General features: G+C 39.4%; 2 protein-coding genes across 2 annotated transcripts; both read right to left on the bottom strand.

Moving 5' to 3' along the window:
* Window positions 1–7: 7 nt before the first annotated feature.
* LOC137024615 (Schwann cell myelin protein-like) lies at window positions 8–14,944 on the bottom strand. Its single transcript, XM_067392362.1, has 10 exons — window positions 14,806–14,944; window positions 14,352–14,398; window positions 14,108–14,173; window positions 13,427–13,801; window positions 13,013–13,318; window positions 12,648–12,932; window positions 11,109–11,127; window positions 6,509–6,575; window positions 6,104–6,364; window positions 8–121 (listed from the first exon to the last, which is right to left on the bottom strand). Exons 3-10 carry the CDS (start codon window positions 14,151–14,153, stop codon window positions 8–10), a joined length of 1,473 nt encoding a protein of 490 aa, XP_067248463.1. The 5' UTR covers window positions 14,154–14,173; window positions 14,352–14,398; window positions 14,806–14,944.
* A 276-nt stretch (window positions 14,945–15,220) lies between these two features.
* On the bottom strand, window positions 15,221–25,934 carry LOC137024516 (sialic acid-binding Ig-like lectin 7). Its single transcript, XM_067392159.1, has 9 exons — window positions 25,513–25,934; window positions 24,922–24,991; window positions 24,165–24,533; window positions 23,751–24,056; window positions 23,386–23,670; window positions 22,721–22,808; window positions 21,827–21,893; window positions 21,422–21,682; window positions 15,221–15,437 (listed from the first exon to the last, which is right to left on the bottom strand). The coding sequence occupies exons 2-9, from the start codon at window positions 24,965–24,967 to the stop codon at window positions 15,225–15,227; spliced, it is 1,635 nt and encodes a 544-aa protein (XP_067248260.1). The 5' UTR covers window positions 24,968–24,991; window positions 25,513–25,934; the 3' UTR covers window positions 15,221–15,224.
* Window positions 25,935–26,988: the final 1,054 nt, after the last annotated feature.

The raw sequence follows: 26,988 nt of genomic DNA, 5'->3' as shown, positions 1-26,988 counted from the left end.
GTCATCCTCAGGGGGCAGATGGTGAACCGAAGTTCACTAGCACCCACTCCACATTGGCAGCAAATGTCCCTCGAGGACCATCACCGAGCAGACGTGCCTCGTGCCCCTTGGTCCAGCTCATCTGGAAAAACACATATATTAAATAATATTAATATTAATCTCAAAAAGGAAACATGCAGGAGATTAACAGGAATAAAACATAGCACAACCACTTAATACAAAGATGACTTGGAACAATAAACAGAGGAAACTAAGGGTAGATAAATACAGAGATAACAAAGGTAAATAAATGAGCAACAGGTGAAAATATTCCAATCAGAATCCATAGAAACTGTCCACATGTACGGGTATTTTTATAAACAGTTTTTCCTCCGTTAAAAAAAATCTTGTCCACATAAAAATACAAAAACATATGATGCACTGTCAAGAGCATGCTAAACCAACAGGTGGCGATATAACCCTGACCCTAAAGCCATGTTGGCCAATCAGAAGCCTGTATACATGTAATAAGTGCCTCAGAGATGACGTGTTTTTGTAGGCAAAACCTGGAAGCGAGTTAGCATTTTAGGACTTCCGGTTCCATCGCTCCGAAGTCAATTTTGCTAAATCGTCTGAAATAAGGTCTGTGGAAATATTTTCACGTTTTGATCTATGAAATAAAACACACCAGTTATAACCCGCTTGTGATTTTTTTAAACCTTTAATGTGTCTTCAAAACGGCGGTTGCTAACAAATCGCTAAAAGGGGCTACTTCCTTTGGCGGGGACTTTAGACGTCATCATGACAAACAGGACATTTGGACAGCATTTCTCATGAAAGAGTGGATAAGTATCCATAACAGCACAGATCATAATCAGCGAGTATGTTTATAAATAAAGTTGTTTTTAAAATAAAGTTTGAGGTGGTGATGACGTTGATCCACGAGACCATGGTGTGCTGTAGTCCGTTTATAGCCTACAGTTAGCTTTTTATATCTGACCACTTCATTTAGGCTTCAAAATGTATAAATGTTGTTTTAACTTGTAAAGATTATCTTGATAGACAAAACGTGTAAGTGTCATAACCCTTTGTTAAACACAGAGCTTATTTTCTGTGATTTTCCAAAAGTCTATGGGAAAAATGCATAGGCTTTCGATCGATGGAACCCATGCGCCGCTAATTTCCGGGTTGGCTTACAAAAACATGTCATCCCTGAGGCACTCTATAAGCCCTGTTAGTACAGTAATTAGAGCAATATTTTGGCTACGCCTGCCATTTCACAGAATCACCTCATGTAAACAAAGACATAGCAGCACACAATCTGACGTCAATCAAAGGAGATAACAGCACGCGTTCTGACGTCACAAGCCAAAATCTCCAGTTTCACCGGCTACACGACAACATTGCAACTGGAGTTCCCTTTCAATACTTCACTCATACTGCGTATGGGGAAAGGTCTCCTTTTTCCCCGTTACTGAAGCCTTTTTCAATAACGCAGTGCAACTGCATCGTCATTGGTTCACTCATAGACAAGTTGTTGAACCAATGACGGCGTGGCATAGCTGCGCGACCTATGGCGACAGAGCACGCGAATATTCCCGCCGAAATGGGTGGGTTTTAGGGCTATATAAGCGGGTGTTTCGCCATAGGAATTCAGTTCTCTCTCCTTCAGCGACGACTTCACATCGCTCCTCGCTGATCTGCGGCTGAAGCCTTTGCCGCCTGGAAGAAGCTCGCCTGGAAAGAAGCTCTCGCCGCCGTCGAAGAGGCTCCCGCAGCGGACTGCTGAGCTCGCCTCGAGCTGCCTGCTTCCGGCCGCCTGCCAGCCCATCTCCTGTCGCCATCCGGCGCGCCTAAAAGAGCGATTTTCCCGCGGTTTATTGCCGCTCTAAAAGGGCTTCCAACAGCGGTTTTCACCGCTCTAGCGGCTCTCGCCGCTCTAAAAGAGCCCCTCAAACGCCGTTTTCACGGCGGCGGCGTTGTTACACTCGTGTGGCACATGCAGAGCCTCTATGCATGACGACGACGGAAACGGTGAGTGCGTCGGCTGCCTGGGCAGACCCCATGCAGAGGCCGCGCTCGCCGGGACCTCGTGCTCTCACTGTGAGAACATGAGTCTCGCCTCTCTGCGCTCGCGGATCGCCTTCTTCAGTGAAGACGATCTCGCCACTCGCGCCCTCCCGTCTTCTTCCTCCCGCGAGCCGGCTAGGAAGAGACAGCGGGGCAGAGCGGCCCAGCGCACGGAGTCGGATGACGTCACGCCAGCTTCCCCGCATGCCTCACCCTCTCCCCCAAGAGAGCAGTCCCCGATCCTGTTCTCCCGCCCTGAGCTGCGTCCCTCGGCAGATGCGAGTGACCTCATCTCTTTAGGCGGTTCTGAGGACGAGCTGCTGGATGACTTCATGTTTCTCGCGGCTTCTGAAACCGAAGGTTGGGCCGGTGATTCTGACCCCGCCCGCCTTCCCTCGCGAGAGCCCATTGACTGGAAGCCGGGTATGGATGCCGAGCTCTTCCGCATCCTCTCGAAAGCAGTAGAGGTTTTGGACCTCGAATGGGCTCCGCCAGAGGAGCCATCACGGAGCAGGCTCGATGAGTGGTTCCTGCCGGGTTCCCGCCAGGCCCCTCGTCAACGTGCCGCACCGTTTTTCCCAGAGATTCACAACGAGCTGACGAAGTCGTGGCGCGCCCCGTATAAGGGTTACGAGCATCTACCGCCCCTGGACGAAGCGGTGGCGGCTCACCTCTGTCCCCCCACGGCTGTGGGTTGGAAAACTAAGAGGGCCCTTCCATCCAAGCCCTGCAGGACCACTTCTGCTCTGGCTGGCGGAGCATATACGTCTGCAGGCCAAGCTGCCTCAGCGCTGCACACCATGTACATATAGTTTCCAACGAAAGTATTGTTTAGTGTAAAACGTCCTGAAGATTAGCAAACAGGCTGTTGATTAATTAAATGATTAGCTATTTCCCCACAAAAGCTGTTTAATCAGCATAGTGAAGCCTCTCATCCACTGGCTTCCATTCAAAAAACAGCCTCTGGTCTTATTCCCCAGCGTACCGCGGGGGCGGAGCGTTAGCATTAGCCGTTATGCTTTTTTGGCTAAAGGTTGCAGGCTTGCCTTCCAGTGGCTTTGTCTCAATTCTCTAATTGCACCGCGACGAGTGAGGAAGCTTCCTGAATAGTCATGAGCAAGCGGCAACCTCCCCCTGTTTCTCGTGAAGCCATACGGAAGTGAATTAAACTGCAATTCATTGACTGGCCGCTAGGGAAAGGCTGCAGAAGTGAGCAGAATTTCATTGACCATCATGTTAAATTAGCCAAGTTTACAGCAGAAAAAAACATGTTTACAGTCTGGTTTATATTGTGGTTTTGGTCTATACTGTGAATTTTGCCCTTCATGACAACTCTGAGGGTGGTGAATTTTTTTATAGCTCATCTGTTTAAATTATATTAAGCCTTAAAGTTCTGCATAATTAAGGGCGTGGTCACTTGAGTGACAGGTATGCCGCTGCTGTCTGTGAGCCGTCATGTCACCTCAGCAGCTCATTTCAGCCGCTGAATTTGGCATCTCAGTCGTATTTGTGCTTTTTCTGGATTAGTTTATACAATATGGCTTGCTGCATACTCGAGACAGATGTCAGTCTGTGTACATGTGCTCGCATGCGGAACACACGTTGTTGGATCGTCGTGGCATTGGCTAAAAGTTTTGTTCCTGATATTTACTACAATGACAATACCAGGAGGATATACAACTCCGACAGCACTGCTTGGATATAACTTAAACTGCTGCACTATTTTGAAAAATTATACTTTGGACACATGCTCATTAGTTTGAGAGAACATTTGATTATATATATATATATATATATATATATATATATATATATATATATATATATATATATATATATTACCCAAGTGCCACGGATTGGATTCATCTCGCGATCTCTATTTCATTATAAAGGTATGAAATCCCATTTGATTTGTGTTATTTGCACACCCCACACAAATTAATTAACCTGTGTTGGAGCATCTATAACGTTATCGTAAAAAAGGCACCGTAGATTGACAGTAACCCTTTATTACTTTCTAATGATATTGTTATCTTTATTAATATTTTAGATAGTATCTAAGATCGATAGCTAGGGCGGGCGTGGTTTCAGCAACAAGTCGCATGGGCTCCAACTTCGTCCCGCCTCTTTGCCCATTTTCAGTTATCCGGGAGTGACGTGCGGTAGGGCTGGGCGATATATCGAATGCTTTTGTCACGCGCATTTCGTCAGTAAGGCCGGTTCCCTGATTACCGCTAAATCGCCATCACCTGCTTTCAAATGAAGCGGCATTTAATAGACAGAACCTTAGTTCACTGATAAGCCACGCAATATCGCGTTCAATATCGATATGAATCGCCGTCGATATTGAACGCGATATTGCGTGGCTTGTCAGTGAACTACGGCTCTGTCTATTAAATGCCGCTTCATTTGAAAGCAGGTGATGGCGATTTAGCGGTAATCAGGGAACCGGCTTTACTGACGAAATGCGCGTGACAAAAGCATTCGATATATCGCCCAGCCCTAACGTGCGGTGACGCACTGCTAAGATGGCAGCGACCTCATTTTTGCTTCCAAAACTGGGGCACATTCAAGCTCACACCGGTGCGCAACGTTTTGCTACGTTTTCCGGGTTGAACGACACGTTTCCTGTTTGAGATGCGTTTTCTCTTGTTTGGTGGGCGTGTTAGAAATGTCAGCCCAATCAGCGGCAAGATGTATATAAACCACGCGGTATTAAAGAGACAGCTCGCACACTGGGTATTAATGTAACATAAAAATACTTTACTTATATATTTTGGTGTTGTATTGTGAAGGTACACTTTAATAAACTTTTCTATACTCTGATTATATAATGATAAATATTACAATATCAAAGCACAACAACAGTGATCAGTATTAATGATAAGCCCATTAAACAATAAAATAATATAGATCATAACACAGTCTGGGAGGTAAGAAGTGGATTATCCTTCACCTGAAATGTTTGTGTTTTCATCCTGAAATGCAAGGCAAGTGTTGTATCGCAATAATGAAAAGTTTCCCCAAATTCTTTCATTGGATTGGGATGTTCTCTTTTATTCTGAACGGCAAGGGCAGTAACTGTAACATCGAGCGTATGTTGCAGTAAACACCTATTTATACCAACTTCATCAGGCTTCAAAAAGAACACAAAGAATTTCCTTCTCAGTTGCCATAGTTGCAACGCTTGCGTCATCACAACAGGGTGTTCAACGCGCCACCGTTTCCGTTTAAAAAACGTTTTGCAACGTTTTGTCGGGGCTGAACTAAGCCCAGCTGTTCAGAACTCTATGGGTGACGTCACGGACACTACGTCTATGGTCATGATGAGTCACAGGTGTGTCCTTCCCTCGTATCCTTGAGAAACACTGCTATAAACGTCTGATTACCACAATTTTGCAATACCAATATGTAATCACTCAAAAAAAAAAAAAAAAAAAAAGAAATAGTAGGAAAATTTAATTGGTCAAGCAACCTCCATTGGACCAACTTGTGCTTTTTTTTTTTTTTTTTTTGCAATGACATGAAATGTAATATACTCTACATTGACTTTGTTCAAAAAAAATAAAATAAAATAAAGTAACAGCTACTGACATTTTTAAAAGCTGATTTTAATCAAACTTCTCTCTGAATATTTACAATGTTTGACTGTAGAATCAGAAAGAGAATACACAGCAATATGTAAAGGATAAAGTCAGCCAGGTAAATAAATAATGCGAGACATAAAAATCCTGCCAAGAAAAAAAAAAGAGTCCATTATGATGTATAAAACAACAAATGAGACAAGAAAAAGAGCTCTTTTGGTGCTTGGTGGCACGACTACCATGGTTATATCTTGATACTGATTAATTACTATCTTGTATATAACACTGGAATACCATCTTTGTACTATCCAAAAGCAAATACAATCGTTTTACTATTCAAAAAACACCCCTGCTGAAGTTCCCTATGGGTTGCGACGTTTAACCCTTGCGTAAAGCTGAGAGGAATCTGCAAACAGCTCTTCCTCTGAATCCTTTGACTCTGTTTGTTTAGTAACTCCATCTGCACTCACAATCACCGGTGCCTCTATCGCTCTTGAAGACTCTCCCATTGAGCTCTCTGCCTTTGACACTCCTCCAGAACAATGTTTGACCACAGCATATTCGGCATGAAGTGAAGAGATGTTCCTTAACTCTCGTGACTCTGATGTAACGTTTTTGAAATCAATGGAGGAATAAATGAGTGATTCTGGATTTTCTGTAGCAGTTCCAGCAGAAGACATCATGACATTATTGGCATAAACAGACTCCTCTTCATTCTCGCGTGGAACGGCCTAAAAGATTGACAGGGTTGAATTGTGTCTGTGTACATTGTTCAGAAGTTAGAAGTTATTTACATTTCTTTACAAACTTCTTTACAACATTTCTGTGTTGTGAATAAATCATTTGTGTGATTTTGTGTGTCATTTGTAACTCACATCAGTGGTCGAAATGCTTCTTGTAGCATCTTCTCTTCTAGTCTGCTGAAGTTTCATACTCTTTTTTCTGAAAAGCACAGGTTCATGTTTAATATCAGTTATATACTAGCTTTGAAGATAACAAAACCACAAGTCAGACAGGACTGGCTTATATAATTAAATCAACTTGTGCAGTGACACCCAAAAAGGACGCCTTAATCACACTTAAAAATACATTGCAGGTAAAATGACAAAGAAAGTGGTGTCTGCAAACAAATGATGCAAGAGCTTTTCTCAAAACTAACTTCTCTATTCTGTTTTTTATATTTTGCTAAGCCAGCCTGGGTCAAAGTGGTTTTTAGTGGATGTGTGAAGTAACAATAGTGTCGTTCATCATATGCAAGTGTCATAAGTATAGTGTCAAAATATGTTTGTGTTCATTTTGAATTGTATAACTATTTTTGATAAATTAAATGCTAATTAATTTTGCTAATGTTTGTGAAACATGTTTGTTGAACTACTTTTTTATTTTATTTTTTTAATAAATGTCTCTTGGTTTGATATTTTGTTGTATAATGCAACAACATTCGTACTTTTTTTTTTTTTTTGCTTAGATCTATTAATTTGTTCAAACATACTTTATGTAAAAATCACTGGTGTCAAAAGTATTCACATTCATTACTCAAGTAGAAGTATAGATACTAGGGTTTAAAAATACTTCTGTAGAAGTTGAAGTATCAACTCAAGCTTTTTACTCAAGTAAAAGTATAAAAGTACTGGTTTCAAAACTACTTAAAGTATAAAAGTAAAAGTAATGTAGGGGAAAAAAATGCCATTAAGGACAAAAGCTTAGGCCGTGCCACAGGGGCCTATTGTGTACTCCACCTCCTCAAAAAAACATTTTTCTAAAGGCCATAATGACCATAATGTTATATTAAAATGTTAATGTTGAAAAATTTGGGATGCACTAGGCTACCTGTTTCAGCCGCATATATGTCCATTGAAAATGAACGCATTTTAGTACAATGCAAATACATTAAAGCACCATATATGTGTACTACTGACCATTAACATGGGTTTCATGGAGTGGAAGATATCATGACTAGTTGCCTATAAGTATTCTAATGGTGCAAAAAGTCAAAATTCAGAGGCATTAATAACCTTTATTGGAATGTAAATGTACATCCAAGCTTAACTGCAGAAATTTGTGAGGGCAACGGACAAGAAAAATGCGGGTAGTTTTGGTGTACCCAGGGCAGGCTTAGTAACAATCAGGGCTTGACATTAACACCTGCCAGCTGTTTTCAGCTGTTTCAGTTCACACCGCACCAACAAACGCCAGCAAACTCTCTGTTGGAGTTTGTTGGATAGGTGTTGGCGTTGGTCGGAGTCTGTTTACCCGACTGAACATGTTTAAAGGTGCCATCGAATGTTTTTTTACAAGATGTAATATAAGTCTAAGGTGCCCCTGAATGTGTCTGTGAAGTTTCAGCTCAAAATACTCCATAGATTTTTTTTAATTAATTTTTTTAACTACCTATTTTGGGGCATCATTAAATATGAGCCGATTTATGCTACTGCCCCTTTAATTCTCATGCTCTCTGCCCCCAAGCTTGCGCTTGCCTTAAACAGTACATAAACAAAGTTTACACCCTCAAATGGATCTTTACAAAGTGTTCGTCATGCATGCAGCATGTATGCGTCGGATTATGTGAGTATTGTATACTGTTATATTGTTTACATTCTGAATGAATTTGAGGCTGTGCTCCGTGGCTAACGGCTAATGCTACACTGTTGGAGAGATTTATAAAGAATGAAGTTGTGTTTATGAATTATACAGACTGCAAGTGTTTAAAAATGAAAATAACGACGGCTCTTGTCTCCGTGAATACAGTAAGAAACGATGGTAACTTTAACCACATTTAACAGTACATTAGCAACATGCTAACAAAACATTTAGAAATACAGTTTACAAATATCACTAAAAATATGATGTTATCATGAATCATGTCAGTTATTATTGTTCCATCTGCCATTTTTCTCTATTGTTCTTGTTTGCTTACCTAGTCTGATGGTTCGGTTGTGCTGCTCCAGACGTTAATGCCTGCCCTTGTCTAATGCCTTTCATAATGTTGGGAACATGGGCGGGCATATGCAAATATTGGGGCGTACACCCCGACTGTTACGTGACAGTGGGTGTTATGTTGAGATTCGCCTGTTCTTCTGAGGTCTTTTAAACAAATGAGATTTATATAAGAAGGAGGAAACAATGGAGTTTGAGACTCACTGTATGTCATTTCCATGTACTGAACTCTTGTTATTTAACTATGCCAAGATAAATTCAATTTTTGAATCTAGTGCACCTTTAATCGGCGTTTGTTTGGTCGTCTGAGCATCCAACAAACTCTGACGTAATCTGACCTGTTCACGAACCGTTGCTATGACGACGAGGCAAGTCCCCTTTAAAGACAGCTGTTTGATCGCGAATGCGCCTCACGCGCACACAACAAAGCACTGGAAACGTGACATCGCAGCTTGTTCGTTATGAAAAATAAAATACAGTTTTAAAAAAAACATATAAAAGGTACAATAGTCTGTAGTGCAATCCGTGCCATTCAGCAAGAGCACTGCTCCACTTCACTGAAAGAGAGAGGTATACCATGAGAGCAATGCAGGTTTACCTTAAGTTTCGTTTTAAATTAATTCGTTTTGGCTTGTTTAGTTACATGGTTGTATATGACTATGTGTCACATAAATAAAAGGGTCGCGCTTAAAAAAAAAAAAAAAAGTTTAAAAACCGGTATACGATTTAAACGTCTCTCTATCGAACTAACATTACGTTACCTAGCTTAATTTGCAGAGGACGAAGAGAAAGCACCCGTTTGATAGCCTAAATGAGCCAGTAGTGTAGAAATAATAACTTATAAGAAATCATCTTTTTTGAGTAATGCCCCCAACACTGACTATTACTGCGTTCACGTCACCTCGTATTTACCGGAATCTTGACATGACAACACGTGACGTTATATTTGGAGCTGTTCACGTCCATGCACACACACATAATTGAACAATTACATTTTTTACTGACATTAACAAAGATTAATAAATATATTAAAAATATATTGCTCATTGTTAGTTCATGTTAACTCATGCATTAACTTAATGGTAATAAATGGGAACTTTACAAGACAAAGAAGTTTTTGTTTTTCCAGACAGTCCATAAAAGTCCACAAAAAGACAAAAATTAGATATTAGATTAAATAAAAATTAGAATACATGCAAATATACATTTTTTTTTTTTTTGCTATTTTTCTCTTTCTTAAATAGTTGAGATTTGAATTAGTGTGTCCCAAATCATAGTACACCAAACATAAATGTTAGTACATAGTAATTAAAGAACTCTAATAAAAAGGGGGCCAGTTTTTCTTTACAAAAAGAGTACATACTTTTACGACATAGTATAAGTAGGCAAAATGGGACACAGAAACTATGAAATCAAGCCATCTAAAGCTAAAGCTAAAATATTTATTTCAAACAACTAAAGAGTTTTCCATAAAATATTACATAAAATGCATATTTGTTGGCAGTGAGGCTTGGTCTTCATGCATTTGTAATGAATCCGACATGGGATCCATGTGAAATTAGTTGGGTTTTTATGTTTTTTAATGTGTATTTAGTTTGTTTGTTTTTTCGTGTGGAAATAAATGCATTGTATAAATCCTGAAAGAACAACTGACTGAAGAAAACGAAGAAGATGAAATGTGTATTTGTTGTTTATCGTGTGTCATCTCTCTTAATGTTCAAAGTTTCATATTCAGAGGGTGGAGCAGAGAGCTGAAGAGAAGCATATGTGTCTGCTGCCTCATTCTGAGCCTGAAAACAAAAACACTCTCAAACACCATCATCATCATCATCATCTTCTTCATCATCATCATCTTCATCATCAACCTATATCATACCTTAAAGCATTAGTTCACTTTCAAATAAGATTTTCCTGATATTTTACTCACCCCCATGTCATCCAAGATGTCCATGTCATTCTTTCTTCAGTCGGAAAGAAATGAAGGTTTTTGATGAAAACATTCCAGGATTATTCTCCTTATAGTGGACTTCAATGGCCTCCAAACGGTTTCAGTGCAGCTTCAACGGGCTTTAAACGACACCAGACGAGTAAAAAGGGTCTTATCTAGCGAAACAATCACTCATTTTCTTTTTTCTAACAAAAAAATACAAATGTATATGCTTTATAAACACAAATTATCACGTTGCGAGTGCTTCTGCTTTCCGTATTCTTCAAAAAGCTTATGCTGTATGTCCTACGCCTTCCCTATTCAACTTACAGAACAAATGCGGCGCCAGTTCCAGGCGGAACCACTTGCAATGCGGATCATTTGTGTTTATAAAGCTGTATTTTTCTTTTAGAAAACGACTGATCGTTCGCTAGATAAGACCCTTAGTCCTCGTCTGGTATCGTTTAAAGCCCTTTGAAGCTGCACTGAAACTGTCATTTTGAACTTCGACCATTTGGATGACATGGGGGTGAGTAAATTATCAGGAAAAATTTATTAGAAAGTGGATTAATCCTTTAATATATCCAGGCCTTATAACAAAGAAGACTCACCTTCCGCTTGGTGGACAATCTGGAAACAAAGGATATATGTTACTAATGTTTAGTCCATTATAATATCTTTCTATTTAGAAATTCAATCTTACTGTTTGAATGACTTAGTCAGGAGCGTCCTGCACTTTTTTATATATATATTCTCTGAAAACATGTGTTAATGTTTAATATCAATTACATGCTAGCTTTACAGAGAGCAAAATCATAAGTCAGATGTGACTGGCAGGTGAATCAACTTGTGCAGTGACCCCCAAATGCTTTAGACACGATAGTTACACTTAAAAATATCCATAACAATGCAGATACAAAATGGCAAATCAAGTGGCATCTGCAAACAAATGATATAAGAGCTTTTCTCAGAACTAACTTCTCTATTTATTTTTGCTCAACTGGTGGTTTTTAGTGAATGTGTGAAATAACCATAGTGTTGCTTTTCACAGTCTCTGACGACCACTAAGTGTAGTGTCAAAATACGTTTCATTTTCATTTTGAATTTTATATCTATTTTTAATCACTTAAATGCTAATTCATTTATTTTTATGAAATGTTTTGTTTATCCTATTTTTTTTTTTAAATGCCTCTTGGTTTGATATTTTGTTTTATAAAGCAATAACATTCATACATTTTTGTCTTGATTTATTCATTTGTTCAAAAATCATGATGTAAAAATGCAATGAAGCTGTGAAACAATGAAACACTGAAGCTGGCTGAATTTGGTCATTTGTTCACACATTTACTAGTTTCTGCATGGTGAATGGTCACCATGCAGAAACTAGTAAATGTGTGAACAAATGACCAAATTCAGCCAGCTTCAGTGTTTGTTGATCATGTAGGAGGAGGCGGGACTTCAGATTCTAGAGAGCATTTGATTGGACTGAAGATTTGATGAGACGCTGAAGTGCGATGTGATGTCATGAAAATCAAGTACAGTTTACCTCGATATTCAAATTCAAAAAGTCAAACTCCAATCATCACAGAGGAACGATTCGAACCTAAAGAAGAATAAAGGAGTGTTTGGAAAACCACTGATGATTCACTGATTCAATTCAAACAAGAGCAAGTGAGTGATATCGTAATCTTTAGATCTTTGAGAGATTAGCATTAAAGACTGATGCTGTTACGACTTTAATTTACTAATCATCAGTTGACAGATACTCAATTTCCCAAAACCCTGCAGAGGATAAGAGGCATGGACAATGAATGGGATGGACAGAGACAGACCCTGTCCCAAATTGATTCCACACTTTTGTGATGTAATGCCATTTTGACTGTTCAGAAGAATTCTGCTGTGTAGATCTCTGGATTACAGACTCAGAAAATGTGAGCACCGAGGACACATATCGATCGCCAAAGGAGGCGCTCACAAACACCCTTCAGAAAAATAAAATAACAATGGGACATATCTTGTGGACTTAAAAGACACACGCACAGCGGCCATTGTGAGTCCACAAGACCACAAGAGCACATCAAGTGTGCCATTTGGGACAGGCCCATACTCAATCTGTGTTCTATGGGATGAATCACAGAACTGAAACTTACATGAAACTGGGGGAAGCAGTTGAAACAGTTTTCTTTCAGTGCCACGAGTGTTGTTGCCGACACACTGCAGAGATGTGTGTGTGAGTGACTGATGTAGAGTGATGGAGCTCCTCAAGACTGTGCTGCTCAATCTCTCTTCACTGATGAACGTGTCTGAAGAGTTAGTGACAGGACGTCCAGACAGATGCCACTCCAGTTCAGGAGAGGGATTCCCATCAACCTCACAGAAACATTCAATTACATCAGTTCTGTTACATTTGAAGGAGGGAGAGATTTTAGGGGCATCTGAAAAAAGAAAGAATGATATTTTACATTTTTAGCTTCTTATAGAAGAGAAAAGAAGTGAATCCACAAAAGCATCCTACACTGAACATGTAATGTGATGTTGTTTTGTGCTGTTTTGTTCTTGTCCAGTATCTGGTAGGTTATAGTGCAGGTGAAAGTGACTCTGTGGTGACGGTGAGCAGCAGTGAAGTTCAGATCAGAGATGAGCTCCTGTTGTCTGCTGCTCTCACTGAGGGGGATTCTGGGAGTGGAGCTCCATGTGAGAGTTGGTGGAGGAGAGGAGCAGAGAGTCTCAGCAGAGCAGCGCAGACTCACAGAGCTCCCCTCCAACACCTCCTCCTGATCTTGAACCACATACAGCTTCACTGTGGGTTTGGGGGGAGACTCTGAAATACACACAAAAACAAGATCAAGTGACAGTGATGGCATGAAAAATATTTTTAAAATATTAATTTAACACATTCATTTATAAATAAAGTTCTTAAATCACTCACCAAGGACATTTATAGTGGAAAAGTTTCCGTTTTTTTCAGTGTAGGTGTATTTCAGAGTACCACTCTCAATCCTGAAGTAATATTTACCAGCATGATTTGAACTAGCATTATAAAAGATAGTGGTGCAGTTCTTCTCATGTAGTTTTCCAGTTATTTCCCCTTTAAAGTGATCAGGTTTGGGATCACTGGAGTTAAACACTAGATTGATATTCTTATCAGTTCCATCTTTGAGCCACAATCCTGTAGGATCACTCTCAGAGAGGCCTTTGTTATATTCATCGTTAATCTCAAATGTGCACTTTATGATCACACATGATCCACTGAGAGCTTCAATCTTCTCTGTCAGAATGATGCTGAAATTTCTACAACAAACACCTTCAACACACATGATGAAAATCATTCAGACACAAGCAGAAACAAAGAGTGAAGCATTCAGACACACCAACACATCTGTTGTGTTATAAACACACAAACAATGTTTTTTAAATTAATTTCACAAAACATTTAATTGCAATACATATGATCATTTAAAAGGGTAAATTTTGAATATTTTGAGTGAGATCCCAGTAAAAAAAAATTGTGTAAACCAATATCTGAAATTAATTTAGTTAAAAATACTAAATTAAAAGTTATCATAGTTTAGCACTTGTTAAAATAGTTAAAAGTGGAGGAAAAGCAAACCTTGTAAAAGAAAATAGAAAAGAATGATTTTCTCTGCAGTGTCCATCTCTACATTAACAGACAGTCCTGCGGAGAAACACACTTGTATTTACATGCATAAATTATATAAAATTAAATTTAAAATAATTTGGGAACTATACTACTATACTATACATAGCATATTTATGAATATTTATGAACTAATTGAAAGTTTCCAACAGCTCAATAAATTGAATGGCACAGAAAAACATAATTTAAGACCTACCCAAAAATGAGAAAACAGTCAAACCAGTGTAGCTGCCAAGATCTTTCCTGGAGAAAAAAAAAGAGAGAAAAATGTAGGCCTAATATTTATGGACCTTTACTGCTGCTAATTTTGAGACTGAGTGGAGGTGTGCTGTGTGAACAGAGTTACTAATACAATACACTGACTGAACGTCCTGTGTCCTCATTAACATTAACCTTTAAATACATACAGTGTACCTCCAATCACTCATACATTCATGAACTTTAAACTTTTAGGTTTTGTTGTTTGTCCTGTGAAATGGCCTTGAAGCTTTACAGGGTTGAATCAGTGATGGAAAGCTCTAGTGTGTCTGTTTCCATGGTTCAGCAGTTTGTATACTTGTTTTGGTTGGAAAAAGTATAAGTATGTTTACTACTTTAGGTTTTTGTGTTTTATTGTGAACACATTTTTATGATTTTGTGTTGTAACTCACTTCACCGTTCGAAATGCTTCTCACAGCACGTCTCTGCAGAAGTTTCCTATTTTCTGAAAATAGAATGTTCTTTAAAATAGCATGAAAAGCACCTGTTCCTGTTCAAGTATAGTTACGAGCTTTACAGGAAGAGAAATCGATAGTTCAGACAGAACTGGCATTTATAGTCAAATTTATAACTCTCCAGCACCTCAGTCACAATTAAAAATGACAAAGCAAGTGGCATCTGCAAACAAATAACATAAGAGCTTTTCTCAGTTTCTGTGTCCTATTCTTATGCCAACCTCGTTCCTCTCAAGTTCACATAAATATCCTAGCAGAGTAAACATGATGATCAACACACCGCATAAACACTTGACAACCACAAAGTTTCAAAATACTTTGTGCTCATTTTGAGTTGTATATTGGTTGTTTTTCTATTAATATATTTTAAAAAGTAAGAAGTGTCTTGTCCATGAGAGGTGTAGGAGGTGGCTGGTCAGGCACTGGGTCCTGAGTGGGGCTGGTGATGTCATCCTCAGGGGGGCAGATGGTGAACCGAAGTTCACTAGCACCCACTCCACATTGGCAGCAAATGTCCCTCGAGGACCATCACCGAGCAGACGTGCCTCGTGCCCCTTGGTCCAGCTCATCTGGAAAAACACATATATTAAATAATATTAATATTAATCTCAAAAAGGAAACATGCAGGAGATTAACAGGAATAAAACATAGCACAACCACTTAATACAAAGATGACTTGGAACAATAAACAGAGGAAACTAAGGGTAGATAAATACAGAGATAACAAAGGTAAATAAATGAGCAACAGGTGAAAATATTCCAATCAGAATCCATAGAAACTGTCCACATGTACGGGTATTTTTATAAACAGTTTTTCCTCCGTTAAAAAAAATCTTGTCCACATAAAAATACAAAAACATATGATGCACTGTCAAGAGCATGCTAAACCAACAGGTGGCGATATAACCCTGACCCTAAAGCCATGTTGGCCAATCAGAAGCCTGTATACATGTAATAAGTGCCTCAGAGATGACGTGTTTTTGTAGGCAAAACCTGGAAGCGAGTTAGCATTTTAGGACTTCCGGTTCCATCGCTCCGAAGTCAATTTTGCTAAATCGTCTGAAATAAGGTCTGTGGAAATATTTTCACGTTTTGATCTATGAAATAAAACACACCAGTTATAACCCGCTTGTGATTTTTTTAAACCTTTAATGTGTCTTCAAAACGGCGGTTGCTAACAAATCGCTAAAAGGGGCTACTTCCTTTGGCGGGGACTTTAGACGTCATCATGACAAACAGGACATTTGGACAGCATTTCTCATGAAAGAGTGGATAAGTATCCATAACAGCACAGATCATAATCAGCGAGTATGTTTATAAATAAAGTTGTTTTTAAAATAAAGTTTGAGGTGGTGATGACGTTGATCCACGAGACCATGGTGTGCTGTAGTCCGTTTATAGCCTACAGTTAGCTTTTTATATCTGACCACTTCATTTAGGCTTCAAAATGTATAAATGTTGTTTTAACTTGTAAAGATTATCTTGATAGACAAAACGTGTAAGTGTCATAACCCTTTGTTAAACACAGAGCTTATTTTCTGTGATTTTCCAAAAGTCTATGGGAAAAATGCATAGGCTTTCGATCGATGGAACCCATGCGCCGCTAATTTCCGGGTTGGCTTACAAAAACATGTCATCCCTGAGGCACTCTATAAGCCCTGTTAGTACAGTAATTAGAGCAATATTTTGGCTACGCCTGCCATTTCACAGAATCACCTCATGTAAACAAAGACATAGCAGCACACAATCTGACGTCAATCAAAGGAGATAACAGCACGCGTTCTGACGTCACAAGCCAAAATCTCCAGTTTCACCGGCTACACGACAACATTGCAACTGGAGTTCCCTTTCAATACTTCACTCATACTGCGTATGGGGAAAGGTCTCCTTTTTCCCCGTTACTGAAGCCTTTTTCAATAACGCAGTGCAACTGCATCGTCATTGGTTCACTCATAGACAAGTTGTTGAACCAATGACGGCGTGGCATAGCTGCGCGACCTATGGCGACAGAGCACGCGAATATTCCCGCCGAAATGGGTGGGTTTTAGGGCTATATAAGCGGGTGTTTCGCCATAGGAATTCAGTTCTCTCTCCTTCAGCGACGACTTCACATCGCTCCTCGCTGATCTGCGGCTGAAGCCTTTGCCGCCTGGAAGAAGCTCGCCTGGAAAGAAGCTCTCGCCGCCGTCGAAGAGGCTCCCGCAGCGGACTGCTGAGCTCGCCTCGAGCTGCCTGCTTCCGGCCGCCTGCCAGCCCATCTCCTGTCGCCATCCGGCGCGCCTAAAAGAGCGATTTTCCCGCGGTTTATTGCCGCTCTAAAAGGGCTTCCAACAGCGGTTTTCACCGCTCTAGCGGCTCTCGCCGCTCTAAAAGAGCCCCTCAAACGCCGTTTTCACGGCGGCGGCGTTGTTACACTCGTGTGGCACATGCAGAGCCTCTATGCATGACGACGACGGAAACGGTGAGTGCGTCGGCTGCCTGGGCAGACCCCATGCAGAGGCCGCGCTCGCCGGGACCTCGTGCTCTCACTGTGAGAACATGAGTCTCGCCTCTCTGCGCTCGCGGATCGCCTTCTTCAGTGAAGACGATCTCGCCACTCGCGCCCTCCCGTCTTCTTCCTCCCGCGAGCCGGCTAGGAAGAGACAGCGGGGCAGAGCGGCCCAGCGCACGGAGTCGGATGACGTCACGCCAGCTTCCCCGCATGCCTCACCCTCTCCCCCAAGAGAGCAGTCCCCGATCCTGTTCTCCCGCCCTGAGCTGCGTCCCTCGGCAGATGCGAGTGACCTCATCTCTTTAGGCGGTTCTGAGGACGAGCTGCTGGATGACTTCATGTTTCTCGCGGCTTCTGAAACCGAAGGTTGGGCCGGTGATTCTGACCCCGCCCGCCTTCCCTCGCGAGAGCCCATTGACTGGAAGCCGGGTATGGATGCCGAGCTCTTCCGCATCCTCTCGAAAGCAGTAGAGGTTTTGGACCTCGAATGGGCTCCGCCAGAGGAGCCATCACGGAGCAGGCTCGATGAGTGGTTCCTGCCGGGTTCCCGCCAGGCCCCTCGTCAACGTGCCGCACCGTTTTTCCCAGAGATTCACAACGAGCTGACGAAGTCGTGGCGCGCCCCGTATAAGGGTTACGAGCATCTACCGCCCCTGGACGAAGCGGTGGCGGCTCACCTCTGTCCCCCCACGGCTGTGGGTTGGAAAACTAAGAGGGCCCTTCCATCCAAGCCCTGCAGGACCACTTCTGCTCTGGCTGGCGGAGCATATACGTCTGCAGGCCAAGCTGCCTCAGCGCTGCACACCATGTACATATAGTTTCCAACGAAAGTATTGTTTAGTGTAAAACGTCCTGAAGATTAGCAAACAGGCTGTTGATTAATTAAATGATTAGCTATTTCCCCACAAAAGCTGTTTAATCAGCATAGTGAAGCCTCTCATCCACTGGCTTCCATTCAAAAAACAGCCTCTGGTCTTATTCCCAGCGTACCGCGGGGGGCGGAGCGTTAGCATTAGCCGTTATGCTTTTTTGGCTAAAGGTTGCAGGCTTGCCTTCCAGTGGCTTTGTCTCAATTCTCTAATTGCACCGCGACGAGTGAGGAAGCTTCCTGAATAGTCATGAGCAAGCGGCAACCTCCCCCTGTTTCTCGTGAAGCCATACGGAAGTGAATTAAACTGCAATTCATTGACTGGCCGCTAGGGAAAGGCTGCAGAAGTGAGCAGAATTTCATTGACCATCATGTTAAATTAGCCAAGTTTACAGCAGAAAAAAACATGTTTACAGTCTGGTTTATATTGTGGTTTTGGTCTATACTGTGAATTTTGCCCTTCATGACAACTCTGAGGGTGGTGAATTTTTTTATAGCTCATCTGTTTAAATTATATTAAGCCTTAAAGTTCTGCATAATTAAGGGCGTGGTCACTTGAGTGACAGGTATGCCGCTGCTGTCTGTGAGCCGTCATGTCACCTCAGCAGCTCATTTCAGCCGCTGAATTTGGCATCTCAGTCGTATTTGTGCTTTTTCTGGATTAGTTTATACAATATGGCTTGCTGCATACTCGAGACAGATGTCAGTCTGTGTACATGTGCTCGCATGCGGAACACACGTTGTTGGATCGTCGTGGCATTGGCTAAAAGTTTTGTTCCTGATATTTACTACAATGACAATACCAGGAGGATATACAACTCCGACAGCACTGCTTGGATATAACTTAAACTGCTGCACTATTTTGAAAAATTATACTTTGGACACATGCTCATTAGTTTGAGAGAACATTTGATTATATATATATATATATATATATATATATATATATATATATATATATATATATATATATATATATATTACCCAAGTGCAACGGATTGGATTCATCTCGCGATCTCTATTTCATTATAAAGGTATGAAATCCCATTTGATTTGTGTTATTTGCACACCCCACACAAATTAATTAACCTGTGTTGGAGCATCTATAACGTTATCGTAAAAAAGGCACCGTAGATTGACAGTAACCCTTTATTACTTTCTAATGATATTGTTATCTTTATTAATATTTTAGATAGTATCTAAGATCGATAGCTAGGGCGGGCGTGGTTTCAGCAACAAGTCGCATGGGCTCCAACTTCGTCCCGCCTCTTTGCCCATTTTCAGTTATCCGGGAGTGACGTGCGGTAGGGCTGGGCGATATATCGAATGCTTTTGTCACGCGCATTTCGTCAGTAAGGCCGGTTCCCTGATTACCGCTAAATCGCCATCACCTGCTTTCAAATGAAGCGGCATTTAATAGACAGAACCTTAGTTCACTGATAAGCCACGCAATATCGCGTTCAATATCGATATGAATCGCCGTCGATATTGAACGCGATATTGCGTGGCTTGTCAGTGAACTACGGCTCTGTCTATTAAATGCCGCTTCATTTGAAAGCAGGTGATGGCGATTTAGCGGTAATCAGGGAACCGGCTTTACTGACGAAATGCGCGTGACAAAAGCATTCGATATATCGCCCAGCCCTAACGTGCGGTGACGCACTGCTAAGATGGCAGCGACCTCATTTTTGCTTCCAAAACTGGGGCACATTCAAGCTCACACCGGTGCGCAACGTTTTGCTACGTTTTCCGGGTTGAACGACACGTTTCCTGTTTGAGATGCGTTTTCTCTTGTTTGGTGGGCGTGTTAGAAATGTCAGCCCAATCAGCGGCAAGATGTATATAAACCACGCGGTATTAAAGAGACAGCTCGCACACTGGGTATTAATGTAACATAAAAATACTTTACTTATATACTTTGGTGTTGTATTGTGAAGGTACACTTTAATAAACTTTTCTATACTCTGATTATATAATGGTAACTATTACAATATCAAAGCACAACAACAGTGATCAGCATTAATGATAAGCCCATTAAACAATAAAATAATATAGATCATAACACAGTCTGGGAGGTAAGAAGTGGATTATCCTTCACCTGAAATGTTTGTGTTTTCATCCTGAAATGCAAGGCAAGTGTTGTATCGCAATAATGAAAAGTTTCCCAAATTCTTTCATTGGATTGGGATGTTCTCTTTTATTCTGAACGGCAAGGGCAGTAACTGTAACATCGAGCGTATGTTGCAGTAAACACCTATTTATACCAACTTCATCAGGCTTCAAAAAGAACACAAAGAATTTCCTTCTCAGTTGCCATAGTTGCAACGCTTGCGTCATCACAACAGGGTGTTCAACGCGCCACCGTTTCCGTTTAAAAAACGTTTTGCAACGTTTTGTCGGGGCTGAACTAAGCCCAGCTGTTCAGAACTCTATGGGTGACGTCACGGACACTACGTCTATGGTCATGATGAGTCACAGGTGTGTCCTTCCCTCGTATCCTTGAGAAACACTGCTATAAACGTCTGATTACCACAATTTTGCAATACCAATATGTAATCACTCAAAAAAAAAAAAAAAAAAAAGAAATAGTAGGAAAATTTAATTGGTCAAGCAACCTCCATTGGACCAACTTGTGCTTTTTTTTTTTTTTTTTTTTGCAATGACATGAAATGTAATATACTCTACATTGACTTTGTTCAAAAAAAATAAAATAAAATAAAGTAACAGCTACTGACATTTTTAAAAGCTGATTTTAATCAAACTTCTCTCTGAATATTTACAATGTTTGACTGTAGAATCAGAAAGAGAATACACAGCAATATGTAAAGGATAAAGTCAGCCAGGTAAATAAATAATGCGAGACATAAAAATCCTGCCAAGAAAAAAAAAGAGTCCATTATGATGTATAAAACAACAAATGAGACAAGAAAAAGAGCTCTTTTGGTGCTTGGTGGCACGACTACCATGGTTATATCTTGATACTGATTAATTACTATCTTGTATATAACACTGGAATACCATCTTTGTACTATCCAAAAGCAAATACAATCGTTTTACTATTCAAAAAACACCCCTGCTGAAGTTCCCTATGGGTTGCGACGTTTAACCCTTGCGTAAAGCTGAGAGGAATCTGCAAACAGCTCTTCCTCTGAATCCTTTGACTCTGTTTGTTTAGTAACTCCATCTGCACTCACAATCACCGGTGCCTCTATCGCTCTTGAAGACTCTCCCATTGAGCTCTCTGCCTTTGACACTCCTCCAGAACAATGTTTGACCACAGCATATTCGGCATGAAGTGAAGAGATGTTCCTTAACTCTCGTGACTCTGATGTAACGTTTTTGAAATCAATGGAGGAATAAATGAGTGATTCTGGATTTTCTGTAGCAGTTCCAGCAGAAGACATCATGACATTATTGGCATAAACAGACTCCTCTTCATTCTCGCGTGGAACGGCCTAAAAGATTGACAGGGTTGAATTGTGTCTGTGTACATTGTTCAGAAGTTAGAAGTTATTTACATTTCTTTACAAACTTCTTTACAACATTTCTGTGTTGTGAATAAATCATTTGTGTGATTTTGTGTGTCATTTGTAACTCACATCAGTGGTCGAAATGCTTCTTGTAGCATCTTCTCTTCTAGTCTGCTGAAGTTTCATACTCTTTTTTCTGAAAAGCAAAGGTTCATGTTTAATATCAGTTATATACTAGCTTTGAAGATAACAAAACCACAAGTCAGACAGGACTGGCTTATATAATTAAATCAACTTGTGCAGTGACACCCAAAAAGGACGCCTTAATCACACTTAAAAATACATTGCAGGTAAAATGACAAAGAAAGTGGCGTCTGCAAACAAATGATACAAGAGCTTTTCTCAAAACTAACTTCTCTATTCTGGTTTTTATATTTTGCTAAGCCAGCCTGGGTCAAAGTGGTTTTTAGTGGATGTGTGAAGTAACAATAGTGTCGTTCATCATATGCAAGTGTCATAAGTATAGTGTCAAAATATGTTTGTGTTCATTTTGAATTGTATAACTATTTTTGATAAATTAAATGCTAATTAATTTTGCTAATGTTTGTGTAACATGTTTGTTGAACTACTTTTTTTATTTTTTTAATAAATGTCTCTTGGTTTGATATTTTGTTGTATAATGCAACAACATTCATACTTTTTTTTTTTTTTTTTTTGCTTAGATCTATTAATTTGTTCAAACATACTTTATGTAAAAATGCAATTCATACATACTATGATTTGAATATATTACTACATGATGAACATGTTCGTAATTTCTCATTTAAAATACATGTTGATATTTTTGCAGAAATTGCCCATGATTAGTGACAAAACACTTAATTAATAATTATTATAAAAGCTTTTTACTTGAAAAAGTGTGACAATTAAGGTGTCTAAACTCAGCTATTCTGAAGGAAACATGTTACTTTTTACTTGATGGTCACAACATATATGTTGACATATGACGTGTCGTTCACCTACCGTACACAGATCCATGTAATGACACAGAACAAAATGACCAGAACAGCTGCAACAGCAACTCCAATCATCACAGAGGAACGATTCGAACCTAAAGAAGAATAAAGGAGTGTTTGGAAAAACACTGATGATTCACTGATTCAATTAAACAAGAGCAAGTGAGTGATATCGTAATCTTTAGATCTTTGAGAGATTAGCATTAAAGACTGATGCTGTTACGACTTTTTTCATTTACGAATCATCGATTGACAGATACTCAATTTCCCAAAACCCTGCAGAGGATAAGTGGTATGGAGAATGGGTGGGATGGATAGAGATAGACTCTGTCCCAAATTTAACTCTAAGCCCTCGCGATTTTCCTCTGAGTCCACACTTTTGTGACGTAATGCCACTTTAACTGTCCAGAAGAAGTCTGCTGTGTAGATCTCTGGATTACAGACTCAGAAAATGTGAGCACCGAGGACACATATTGATCGCCAAAGGGGAGCTCACAAACGCCCTTCAGAAAAATAAAATAACAAATGGGACATATCTTATGGATGTAATGGACACACGCACAGCGGCCATTGTGAGTCCATGTGACCACAAGTGCACATCAAGTGTGCCATTTTGGATAGGGCAATGCTCTATTTGTGTTCTATGGGATGAATCACAGAACTGAAACTTACGTGAAACAGGGGGAAGCAGTTGAAACAGTTTTCTTTCAGTGCCACGAGTGTTGTTGCCGACACACTGCAGAGATGTGTGTGTGAGTGACTGATGTAGAGTGATGGAGCTCCTCAAGACTGTGCTGCTCAATCTCTCTTCACTGATGAACGTGTCTGAAGAGTTAGTGACAGGACGTCCAGACAGATGCCACTCCAGTTTAGGAGAGGGATTCCCATCAACCTCACAGACATACACGGATAGTCCAGTTCTGTTACATTTGGAGGAGGAAGAGATTTTAGGGGCATCTGAAAAAAGAAAGAATGATATTTTACATTTTTAGCTTCTTATAGAAGAGAAAAGAAGTGAATCCACAAAAGCATCCTACACTGAACATGTAATGTGATGCTGTCCTGTGCTGTTTTGTTCTTGTCCAGTATCTGGTAGGTTATAGTGCAGGTGAAAGTGACTCTGTGGTGACGGTGAGCAGCAGTGAAGTTCAGATCAGAGATGAGCTCCTGTTGTCTGCTGCTCTCACTGAGGGGGATTCTGGGAGTGGAGCTCCATGTGAGAGTTGGTGGAGGAGAGGAGCAGAGAGTCTCAGCAGAGCAGCGCAGACTCACAGAGCTCCCCTCCAACACCTCCTCCTGATCCTGAACCACATACAGCTTCACTGTGGGTTTGGGGGGAGACTCTGAAATACACACAAAAACAAGATCAAGTGACAATGATGGCATGAAAAATATTTTTTAAATATTAATTTAACACATTCATTTATAAATAAAGTTCTTAAATCACTCACCAAGGACATTTATAGTGGAGATGTTTTGTTTTTCAGTGTAGGTGTATTTCAGAGCACCACTCTCAATCCTGAAGTAATATTTACCAGCATGATTTGAACTAACATCATAAAAGATAGTGGTGCAGTTCTTCTCATGTAGATTTCCAGTTATTTCCCCTTTAAAGTGATCAGGTTTGGGATCTCTAGAGTTAAACACTTGGTTATTCACATTATGTTCATCTTTGTACCACAATCCTGTAGCATTACTCTCAGTGAGGTTTGTGTCATATTTGTCCTCAATCTCAAATGTACACTTTATGATCACACATGATCCACTGAGAGCTTCAATCTTCTCTGTCAGACTGATGCTGAAATCTCTACAACAAACACCTTCAACACACATGATGAAAATCATTCAGACACAAGCAGAAATAAACACTGAAGCATTCAGACAGATAAACATTTCTGTTGTTATACAAAATGCTACAAAGTTATTATTTTTTTCCCCATTACAAAACATTCATTTGCATTACATGGTCATTATTAAAAGGGTAAACATAAGCAGAACAGGAACAACAGTAAAATAATTTAATTAAAATAGTAATAATATTCTTTTCAAGTCATGAGAAAATTCAACGTTGTATAAATGTTCTGAAGTGTCTGTAAGTAAATTATCTGAAGCACTATAGGATCACATAAAGAATAAAAGTTTAGCACTTGAATTCACAACACACTTTTGTTTAAAAACTAGATGTGAAGAAGAGAAAGGAAACCACACCTTGTAGCAGAAAAAAGAAAAGAATTGTTTTCTCTACAGTGTTCATCTCTTCATTATCAGACGCTCAGTCCTGTGGAGAAACACACTTGTAAATCTCATCAAATGACAAAAATAAATGGTTAATCAACTAAAAGTAAACACTTTATAGTAAGTTTTCAGTAGTTAACATGAACTAAGAATGAACAATACTTCAGCATTTATTAATCATAATGTTCATTTCAACATTTAATCATACCTTCTTAAAATCAAAAGTATTTGTTAACATTATAATGCACTGTGAACTAACATAAACAATGAACAATTATATTTTTATTAATTAACATTAACAAATAATGAATACAGTAACAAATGTATTGCTCATTGTTAATTCATGTTAGTTAACACATTAACTAATGTTAACTAATGAAACCTAATTGTAAAGTGTAGCCAAATAAACTCATAGAAATCATAAATTTAGCCTCTGAAAGGAATGAAAACTGATCATTTTCATAATTATACTGAAACATATTTATAAACTCACAGCAGCTCAATAAACTGAACAACATGTCTGAAGAAACATCTAAAGAAGAATAAGAAAAGTTCAAGACTTGCCAGAGATGAGAAAAAAATTATATTTTAGTATTTTTTCCTAAATGCAGAAGGACTCCAAGTTCTGTATTTTGGCGTCTGCCGATGATTTGAGACTGAGTGAAACTGTGCTGTGTGAACATGATATACTGACTGACAGCTAGTGAACAACTTCCTGTATCTGCCTCAACATTTCACAGACAGAGCAACATTACATATCAATAATTTAGTAAACTGATTATACTGTACTTCAAGTTTTGAACTTTAAGACATATTCAGTTGCTGTTATTTCCGGTATTGAAAAATAAATGTGACAGTTCCATCAGTTTCCTGCTCAGCATTCATATACTAAGAAGAGCTTCATTTTTTCTTAACCCAAAAACATCTGATACAGTGTAATCATATCTTTGAACAGAAAAGGGAAATATTATATATATATCTGCATATTAGCTCAATGTAGACATGAACTGGCCGTTTATTTTCTATCCCAACTTAATGACTAAATTAAGCCATTACTGAATTTCCTTAAAATTCCCAGATAAACACTGTGAAGCACTTTAAAAAGCTTTTATATTTTTACATAATCATATACTGTGGCATCATGACAGGACTGGAGATCTTCTTGCAATGTTTTCCTAGTAAAGCAGTGGTTGAAAAACTGCATTCATTAATCTTAAAGAAAATTCAGTTCTCTACTGTTTGGAGTCTATAGGACATAGAGATTCTCACTCTCTTCAGACTGGAATTCACTTGATGCCATAAAACTTACAACTCCATCAAGATCTGCGCTACACCACTGCTCTGCACCTCCACCGGTGATTTACTGACAGAGTTCACACTACACCGCTGACTGAACATGGGTGGTTTGATACAAAGCAGCATTCTTTCAGCATTTAGGTTTTTAGATATATTTCTAATATGTTGCTCAGATGAGAAAATACAACTGTGTTGTGACATTTCTCCATATCTGGACTTTGAAAAAGAATGTTAACTTCTTAAAAGCATTTATTTATGGCTATAATCTTTAGAAAGCAAAAGCCTGAATCATGGGGAAAAGCTGCAGTATCCAAAACCAGAAGAAGAGTACAAAAAGACACATGTAGTTTATTATTTTACAACACACACACACACATGCACACTCACACACACAATTGAACAATTACATTTTTTACTGACATTAACAAAGATTAATAAATATATTAAAAATATATTGCTCATTGTTAGTTCATGTTAACTCATGCATTAACTTAATGGTAATAAATGGGAACTTTACAAGACAAAGAAGTTAAATTATCTAACAAATAGATATTAGATTAAATAAAAATTAGAATACATGCAAATATACATTTTTTTTTTTTTTTTTTTTTTTTTTGCTATTTTTCTCCTTCTAAAATAGTTGAGATTTGAAATAGTGTGTCCCAAATCATAGTACACCAAATGTTCTGTGCAGTATTAGTTTATCTTTGGGGGCTGCATTTTGATTTGTATAAGTAGTTTGTG

Source organism: Chanodichthys erythropterus, chromosome 8 (genome assembly GCF_024489055.1).
Source record: "Chanodichthys erythropterus isolate Z2021 chromosome 8, ASM2448905v1, whole genome shotgun sequence".
In the NCBI taxonomy this organism is placed as follows: Eukaryota; Metazoa; Chordata; class Actinopteri; order Cypriniformes; family Xenocyprididae; genus Chanodichthys; species Chanodichthys erythropterus.
This window is presented reverse-complemented; position numbering and strand designations above follow the sequence as displayed.